The sequence below is a fragment of the Prunus persica genome, chromosome G5 (assembly GCF_000346465.2).
Source record: "Prunus persica cultivar Lovell chromosome G5, Prunus_persica_NCBIv2, whole genome shotgun sequence".
NCBI classification, from domain to species: Eukaryota; Viridiplantae; Streptophyta; class Magnoliopsida; order Rosales; family Rosaceae; genus Prunus; species Prunus persica.
In genome coordinates, this window is record NC_034013.1 from 13,099,553 (window position 1) to 13,109,975 (window position 10,423).

The 10,423-nt window shown below is 35.3% G+C and overlaps 1 protein-coding gene across 1 annotated transcript; it reads left to right on the top strand.

Annotated features, from left to right (window-relative positions):
• Positions 6,496-9,870, top strand: LOC18776064 (random slug protein 5). Its single transcript, XM_007210644.2, has 6 exons — positions 6,496-6,975; positions 8,511-8,763; positions 8,903-8,939; positions 9,062-9,167; positions 9,282-9,392; positions 9,494-9,870. The coding sequence occupies exons 1-6, from the start codon at positions 6,781-6,783 to the stop codon at positions 9,599-9,601; spliced, it is 810 nt and encodes a 269-aa protein (XP_007210706.2). The 5' UTR covers positions 6,496-6,780; the 3' UTR covers positions 9,602-9,870.

A 10,423-nucleotide genomic window follows, 5' to 3' on the forward strand; every position in this document is an offset into this window, starting at 1 on the left:
GAATTGATTGGTAATGTCACTAAGACATATTTGAAGTATCTAATATTAATTATTATCACATAAGCACGAGACAGACAGAGAGATTACTTTAATTATATATGTCTAGTCTCTTCTAGCAGAAAAACTTCAGCAATAATGCAATGAAAAGTTATTTCTCTTGTCATTGTGCTATTGGCGAAAATAGCATTGTACGAAAATCTCTTGCTTAATATAAAGTGAATTGAAATCAATATATGCGGTTAGTATAGGATGAGTTTCATATATTATTCATTTCCATTTTTAATTCATAATATATATATGTTCGTTTTGATGACGGATTTTATTTACCTTGGAGTGGTAATGTACAGCACGAGAAGCTCTCAGGTTTATTACCCATACAACCCTATTTATTTAAAGTATGGTGCGGGTTTATCGTCCATACCAATAATTTATTTACCAGCAATTTATTTTATGGATTAAATGTGCTGTATGATGAGTTTTTACAGTAAGCAGATCAGGACCAGAAGTTCCTTGATCCTCATCAATACATTTACATCAGGACTTGAAGATCCTTGATGATGATATTAATATGAGAGCTGGCAGTCTCTCCGGTACTGTATTTGTAAACATGTGATTGGACTTAAAGGTCCTTGATCCCTGACATGTAAATAAGGACCTAGAGTTCCTTAATGATGTAACAGTACCGTATTGGTTCATGGTGCCGTACACATGGATGATAACTGTACTGGCAGATGAATAGATACGTATTCATGACTTGATGAATAGTAATATTCACATGAATAGTGACGTATACATAAATATTAACCATTTTGGGGAAACCGTCACTATATTCAAAAGGGAACCTGCAGTTCCTTAAACTCATGGATAAGCACTTAAATGAGATGCCAGAAGTTCCTCAAAATATGGACAATTATGTAAGGGCTTGAAGTCCAGAAATATGTACAGAAAATTGTAAAAATGTCCATACCATGAGAATATGTGATTTTGGCCTGAAGTTCAAAATCTAACAGTGTTGAGAACCTAAAGTTCCAACAGTTAAATGGACAACCCTTGAGGTATTATTGCAAATGGTGGTACGCCACATATTTCTTTGGCATAAGAAAATGATGAATTTAATAAAGTTCGATTATGTTATAATCGACACCTCAAGGAAGAAATATATTTTGTGAATTCCGGTTGTTAAGAATACACCGTGAAATGGATAATATCAGTATAAACCTCAAATGATGAATTGAGGCTTCCCACATATTTTGTTATATCTGTGCCGGAAGCACATGGATTCAAATATATGAGAAATCCCGAACTTGAGATTGTGGGTATATAGTAGTTTTAACTACTATATTGTGATATTATCAATTCATATTTCATGTCCATTTGAAAAGGGCAAATAAATTCTGAGTTTGTGTTTAGCCCAGGCCAAAAGTTCCATACGTTGAAATATGAAATTTGGGAGAGGCGATGTGGTTATTTGAACCTATAAAGCACAAGGTTCCAAACCGTCATTTTGAAAAGACGTAAAAACCACAGGTGCAAGTTTAAGAATGTGCACAATTATTATTACAGGAACATACAATAGATAGATTTTTTCCTGCAATGAAGGTGCAGGCCCTGTAAAATCTATAAAAATACATTATGTTCTAGAAGCCTCTGAAGGAAGAGGACGGCGCCTCTTAAGCTTAGCCATGAGCTTCTCGTGGTCTCCCAAAATCCTTTCATTGGAGACCTGCAGCATGTCTAGCCTTCTCAGTGTATCAACTGAGTACGAACTCACCAGTTTCAACAAGGAATTATTCTCTCCTTTAAGTTTCTCAACCTCCTGTTGAGACTCATGAAGCATTCTTTGGAGAGACGAATTTTCAGTTGTCAGCTTCTCAACCTCGTTTGCTCTAACACGCAAACGATCAGCCATGTTAGAAACAGAAGCAGCATTCTGAATGCTAAAAGCCATTGAGTCATCAATAGCCTCTTCCTCAGACCTCCCTGTTAACAGCATTTCATCCATTGGAGTAATGAAATTCCTAGCTACTATGACAGCAGTAGCATCATTCATCATCACAGAATCATTAACTGTGAGATGACGATTTTTGGATACAAAGGATGGACGCCAAACTTTGGCGTCACTGTTTGCTGTTGGAGCATCATTTAAATTGAAATAATTTGGGCAGGAAGAAGAGGAAGCCATTTTTGAGAAGGTTTCGAAGAAAGTCTTAGGAAAACTAAAGTTTCAGAAAATGAAGAAATTTGAGTTGAAACGCAGTTGCTCCAATCAAGTTTTACAAAGGCCATATCTATAGGAGGAAATATGGCTACTGTTTTTCAGGACCCCAATATCTTCTCGAATCCCCATATTATCTTTTTCTTTCCTAGAGTCCAAAACTTCACGTGGCCTCTAATAATGCCTGTCGGCACTTTCGGCGTTTTCAAGTATTATTTTCAAAGCCGATCTTGCTTTACGGATTTCATGGAGCTACTTTTTCAAAAGTATCCCGAGAATCTCGCAATTTTCCTATGGTTAATTTGAAATTCACCGGTTCTACCTATTCATTGTATTTGTGTATAAATGTGTTACTAACGAAATTTTCTTTGCAGAAGACATCCAGTTGTCTCTATACTTAGTGATCCTAACTCTGAGAGTTATTTGTTTTTAACAGAGAAAGGAATTGTGATTTTTGCTCTTGCAGGATATAACAAGATTCATCAAGCGATACTTTATATTTACTGGGCCGATACGAGCTTGAATGATACTTGAGAAAAGTTTCTCCCACCTAAGGATGTAAGCAATACTTGTGTTATTTTATGCTTATATACCTATTTGATATTTTATCTTGAAAGGTAACCAAATGGGAAGATAAGTCCGTTCCAAAAGAATGGCTTGTATGTATCCATGAATTATTAACGCAAATTTTACAGATTGCAAGTTGGATACATTGATAATACACTGCACAGATTAAAATCCCATAAGAACAGAATATGGGTATAGCAGTGATCAATATGATGCACGCCTGTTGCGTAGCAAATGATGTGGATTGAAGTCCCGAAAGGACAATCCTTTGACATGTCAATATTGATATTGTGCACGCCGAATGCGTAGCAAATTATATGGGTTAAAGTCCCATTATATGGGTTAAAGTCCCAGAAATTAATTGACATGTATGTATTAATCTGTGGCATGCCTGCAGCATGACAGATATATGGGTTCTAAATGTTCCAACTCCCTAAATGGAGATTATCCACGCCCTACTACTAAATAACGCTCCAATGGAGGTTATAATCCACATTCTCACATAATAAAAGCCCCATGAAGTGGCTTGGGTACCCAAAAGCAAAGAAATGCTTATAATTGATGCATGCGCATGCACATGAGAATTGTGAGATCATAAATTGATGAATGACAATTTTTGGTTTTGGAGTAGCTACTCAAATCATCAATGGGCTGTGTTGATTGGAACCACGTTCAATTATTAAATGTCGACAATATCATTGGCCAAAATGGAAAGAGGTAATTCCATTATAGATGAGAATGAACGTGAAAGAACAAACCCACAGTACGAACCCCAAAAGATGTTAATACTGAAATTTATACTTGGGTGTTCGGAATAAAAGGGAATATACCTACTTTGTATGACACACTGTCTCTGGCAGAAACAAGGAATGTTGGGTTTTCTTCATATTTACAGATTAAATTGTGCCCCCCTTATTACACAATTACGGAGACCAACATATTATCTTTAAGGGTTATTAAATGCACAGAGCGTATCGCCAGAAGCGATTTCCTAAAGATGTATAAATAGCTGGGTTAAAGCTATATAATGTGTCATAAAGTTTAATCCCTTTTAAACAAAATCCGTTGAGAGGATTGACATTGCATAAAGCAAGTCCCTAAAGGACGTGTGCTTGAAGCACAAAATTTGTACTCAATATTAATATGCATAAATTACCTCAGTGAGTACATTGATTATAATGTGTTTGCAACACATTACAGCTTCTGCAGAAGTCACAAAATATTTGTCTCGACTTAAGGATCGAGCATTATGCCAACGAGATTCTTGCTTATACTCAGAGAGTCTTATCCGTTGGTCCTTAAATGTTTTTCCAGAAGTATACTAGACCAGATAGAGCTCAGCTCCACACTGTACTCTTTTTCCTTCATCCAGGTTTTTATCCCATTGGGTTTTTCCTGGTAAGGTTTTAACGAGGCAGTGTCGCTCAAAGGTTTAGGGTATACTATGCAAATTTCTATGGTCGCATACTGGAAAAGCTAGTCATGAGATATTTTTCAGGGGGAGCGTGGTTTTCATAAAGACCTCCATACACTGTACTCTTTTTCCTTCATCCAGGTTTTTATCCCACTGGGTTTTTCCTGGTAAGGTTTTAACGAGGCAGTGTCGCTCAAGATTGACTCACAGCAGCAGTGTCAACTACGATATTCAGAAAGGTGATCAACAGTATGACTTAAAGATATTTTGCCAAGCATCAGGGGGAGCGTGCTATCAATAAAGATCTTCAAACACTGTACTCTTTTTCCTTCGTCCAGGTTTTTATCCCACTGGGTTTTTCCTGGCAAGGTTTTAACGAGACAGTGTCGCACGCGCACAAAATTTTATATTACACATGATTATGTACTCTTTTTCCTTTGACCAGTTTTTGTCCCACTGGGTTTTTACTGGCAAGGTTTTTAAAGAGGCATATTCCATATCTTTTGTGGTCTCCAAGGGGGAGTGTTGTAAATATATTAGGTGGAGCCCACTTGAAGCTTCCTCGAAGCTTCCTCCAAGTGGAAGTTTAGTCCAATTATTTGCCTACAAAAGGGTTCACACCCTTTCATTGTAAATACACAGAAAATATTCAATGAGAAACATCAGATCTCTATGCTTGATCTATCTCAATTCCCTCTCCAATTTCTCTTTAGTTTATAACAGGTTTAAAATTTTTACCATAAATTGAATAAAATAAGTCCACCTTATTTTTCCCGGGGAAAAAAATTAGAGCCCATCTTATTTTCGTTTTAAATTTTTTTTTAATATTGTTATTTTCCAAAAAGAAAAAAAAATTTGTTGACTTGGAAGTTATTAGCTAAACACTGCTAGATATTTTTGTTCAAAATAAATACTGCTAGATTTGCTAATAAGTTGGCAACTTGGCATGTAGACTCAGTATTATTATACTTAAAAATCTGAGTACAAATTGAAATCAATAATACTTATGATTATTGTCCGAATATCCTTTTTCTTTATTGAAATTTTTTTCATGAAAGTCAATTGAATAAATTCAAGGGCTGTTTGGTATTTTAGTTAGATTCAATTTTATAAACTCAAAAATATATTTTTAAGTCTAAAGTCATAAAAACTCGTTTGATATGCCCATTTTTAAAAACTCAAATCCAAAAAACACTCAAAAATATCATCATTTTTTTAAAAAAAAAGAGTAAGATTTTATATTCTCTCTCTCTCTCTCTCTCTCTCTCTCTCTCTCTCTCTCTCGTTAATTTCAATTTGGGAATTTAGGGTTTCTGAATTTCTTATTTTAATTTTAATTTTTAAAATCTTAAAAATAGTTTGGAGTTCAATACCAAACAAGTTTTCAGATCTTAAAATCACTTTTTGAAAACTCTTTTTTTTCAAAAAAAAATTTATTATTTTAAAATTTACTTTTTTGAGTCATATACCAAATATGGCCTAAAACATTTCGGCTTGTCAATGTCATTAACAGAAAAACTTATTCGTAACGAAGTAATGAGACAGCTGTATCTATAACACTCATTGGTTTCCTCTATTTGTTAAGTTAATAAGCTGGCAAATCACAAATGTATGGATGCAATCTCACAAGGTATTTAGTAATTTCAATTATTAATGAAAGAAACACGACACGTATTTTCCATTTATTATGAGATTAATTCCAGTGCAAAAATACAGACGAATTATTGTGACCACGTCCTTCTAAATAAATGCAAACTGTTGGAATAGTGATACATAATAAATTGGACATGTGCATAAAGGTCATGATGGCCTCATGCACAAATCGACACTGACTCTCCATCTATCACCTAATCTGTTGAACCGATTGATTAACTCAGCAATTAGTTGTTAAACATTGAAATTATTGGGTCTTCAAATCGTTGATTAAATTTTAACCCCTACGTGTTCTATTAGTAAACCCTAATTACTAAACTTAACATATATGTTATCTTCTGAAAATTTCATAAAAGGGTTTGGGTAAGCTTTTCTTGGCCTTCAAAAAGGAGAATTAGGTAAGCTTTTCTTGGCCTTCAAACAAGGTGTTAGGTTCAAGCAATTAATAACTATGGTCTATGGTGGTAATTCAATAACTTGATAAAAAATAAAATGTTGAATTTGGTGTCGGTCCTCCTGTACTTGAGTTCGAATTTTATTTATGCGGATTTGAATAGTGTTTCTTCAAAAGAAAATTAATATTGCTGGTGATTTGATATGTATGTATGCATACAAAATGCAAGTAGCTATAGACTTTGGAAGGGCATTAAATGTAGGCTCAACTAATAACAGGGAAAAAATTAATTGATGATGGGGCCTCTGCCTTTAATTCTTCTCCCTTTTTCTTCACAAAAAGTTCATTGTTGAAGTGATCTTTGGCACGTTTTTCTGCGGATTCTATCAGCACCAGTCATCTTGTTATATATCAGCACCAGTCATCTTTGTTATATATTGTCAAAGATCTTAGATCTCTCATTTTCTGCATTTGTGAGAGAGAGAGAGAGAGAGAGGGAGAGAGAGAGAGAGAGAGAGAGAGAGAGAGAAGAGCACTATGTTGGCGTTGAGTTCAAATGTAAACGATCATTACAAGGAGGAAAGAAGCATGGACAGAAAAGAAGATGTACTGCTTGGAGAAGCTTCACATGCAGATAATAATGATATTCAAGAAAGTAGCAGTGAGTTGGAGGAGCTGCCCAAAATTCGTCTCATGAGAGCATTTGTTGAAGCCCAGGATCCTTCCTCCAAGGTTAGTGTTCCTAATCCTAACCTTAATCTTTTCATTAATATCTAATTAATTTTGTTAATATTATAGCTTGTTTCTTTATTTGTTTTTGGCTGGAGAAGGTGCATATCATTTAAATGTTTTTGGCTGCAGTGTCACATTTTGTTCTAGTTCTTTGGGGTACATCAGTCATTTTTTTCTCAGAAAAAGAGTGTTTGGTATCGATATCAATCTACAGTATATGATACGTTATTGATATATATTTTTTGGTACTGCGTATAGATTTAGTTGAGACTTGCATGTTATTAAGTTGGTAGAGCTGGGTTAATATCGGGGAAAAAATAAATAAAGATAAAAAAAAATCTGACCTATACAGTATTTATTTGTTTTCTCTCATTTACTTCTACTGTTTATTATAAAGTGTTGTGCGATGTATGGAATTTAGGGTTCCTGAGGGGAGCCCCGGCTGTAATGTTGTTTTCGTTTTTTAGAAGAAAAAAAACACCTTGATGGGGAAAACCTTGCACTGCTCGCCATCAAAATCTCCAGTCACCTTTAAATATATATAACATTATTTACTGTTGTGTTATAGTACACAAGATGACATAGGCCCAGCAAGGAAACAAGATATATCTGAGTCAGAAATAAGTCCCATTTTATTTTTTGAAAATATATTTATTTTTCTGTATAAAAAGTGACAATTTGAGGTGGAGATTTGAAACTCTACAATAATATGAGTCCCCGCTTTGAGAAATACAAAATAAAATAAAATTATAGTAACAAAAGTCACCATTTAATAACTATATGTTCATTGTCGTAAAATTTTCATATTAAATTATCGACTTCGATCCCCCTTTTTCGTAATTTAGAGTAGCTTACAATTTCATTGTATTAAAAGAAAGTAAACAAATAAATAAATATAACTATATATAATTGTCATGAAATTATCATGTTAAACCTACCATGGAATGACACACATATATAGATAGAATGGTCAAATAAAGTTGTTTCTGATACAAGCATTTGTAACAAACCCTGTGTTTGAACAATTCTTACAACACTGGCATTTTGCATGAGCCTCTGCCAACCCAAATTCAGAGAGAGAGAGAGAGAGAGAGAGAGAGATCTGCCATGCATTGCATATGGTGCTTACAGTTCCACCTACTTCAAATTTCAAAACACATACATATTATATTCCTCAGCAGTAGTAACTTGCAGTCTAGCTCTATCTCTGTCAAGGACTTGTTTCATATGTGTGGGGGGGGACAGAGAGAGAGAGAGAGAGAGAGAAGAGTATCATGGATAAAGCAGCACTGAATCAAAGGAGAAGCTGACCCGAAATCGTCTTGTAAGAGCACTTATTGAAAGGAAAGATCCTTCCTCCAAGGTGCTACATTTATAATTGGTACAAATATTACTAAATCTATAGTCAACACAAGGGAACTTCAACCCTTCTAGTCTTTTTTTAAAAAAAAATAGAGCAGAAGCTATGCCTGCACCAAGTTCTTAATCACCAATCTGATGTTTTGGTAATGTGGAGCTGCAATATTTGTGTGCAGGAAGTGGATGACCCGACTATCAGAAGGTTCCTGCATGCGCGCGATTTCGACATAAGCCAGGCATCTGCCATGCTCCTCAAGTACTTGAAATGGAGACGAACTTTTGTTCCCAACGGTTTCATTTCTGCTTCAGAGGTGCCAAACCAAATTGCACAGAACAAGATGTTTTTACAGGGATCAGACAAGAAGGGACGTCCAATAGCGGTTGTCTGTGGCAATAGACACTTTCAAGACGGCCTTAAGGAATTCAAGCGTACGTTTTTTTTCCACACATTTTGTCAATTCTAAATGAGCAAATAAAAAGTCTTGCTGCAAAATCACTGGATCGTTTAAGAGATTTAAAGCTTGAAACTACTAATAATACTACTAGTATATTTTCTAATGTTGTACAGGTTATGTAGTTTATGGCCTCGACAAGACATGTGCAAGGTAATCTGCCGTTTTCACCCTGAACTTAATTTCAGCTAATTTTCCCCCGGAATTATAACGTGACGAAGCAGTAGACCTTAGACGATCTGTTTTATGTGACGATTTTGAACATGATGTACCAGGATCCCACCAGGACAGGAGAAGTTTATTGCCATAGGAGACCTTGAAGGATGGGGATATTCAAACAGTGACATCCGAGGGTACCTTGGAGCTCTATCGATTTTGCAGGTGTCTGTTCTGCTCTACACCATTTTCATTTCTCTGTTACAAACAAGATAAACAAACAGTTTACCAAATAATTTTCAGAAAGCTTTTCTTGAACTGTTTACTAAATATTTGCAGGATTACTATCCAGAACGACTAGGGAAGCTGTTTATCGTCCATGCGCCGCTGGTATTTATGACAGTTTGGAAAATCGTTTACCCTTTCATTGACAACAAAACTAAGAAGAAGGTAAAAACGACTCACATTGATGTAAAATTATAAATTAATAACTTGACCTGCCTATTATATAATAGTTAGTTATATGCACCATCTTCCTTCTCTGTGTGCAGATAGTATTTGTGGAGAACAAAATGCTGAAATCAACCCTGCTGGAAGAGATCGACGAAAGCCAACTTCCGGAGATATACGGAGGCCAACTGCCGTTGGTTCCCATCTAGGAAGTGAACAAAAGCTCATATTTGTGCAGTACAACTTGAAGGCTGTACCTGAATTGAAGTTATTATGCAGTCATTAACCATCTTGTACCATATGTGTTTCTAAGACCATGAAGAAAATAGAAAAAAAAAACTGAGAAACTAACAAGCAAACACCCAACTATATATGAATGATAAGTCCTTTTGGTGCTACAAGCAAAACGAAAACAAAACAATCCATGCCCGACCCGTATCATTCTATGGTTGTCAACTATTTGAGCCCAGCAGAGTTGGGTATGCCACGGGACAATCATGATTCCATGTGGGTGGTTCCATTGGAACCCAAATTTGCCTAGTTCATCCATTCTTTTTTATTCTTGAATTCTCCAATTCATGACTTCTTTATATTCACTTACTTAGAATTATGAGACGTTATGAATCGGAAAAGTGAGGAATACTCATTCCAATGCAAGTAAACAATATTCATTCAAATTAAAACTCCTTTAAACTGACTATCATTTGAAAATCAATAATTCAGAATAATTCTTCAAAGTAACCTACTTTGGATGGACCAAAATCAACTTCCACTTTCTACAGTATATAATTCACAGCACGCATCACACACATGTGGAATTTTTTGTTTTTGGTACAAACTACAAAGAAAAAAAAGTGGAACAGATCACATCAACAAGTGAACAGTGCATTGGATCCTTAAAAGATCACATGTAACAATTAAAAAATCGTAACAACCAAAAACCAAACAAATAAATCCAAAAAATAAAGGAAGGTAAAAGGAAGACTACTGTTAATGACTCAATGTGAAAGCCAGGGCTCCCTCCAGCGAGC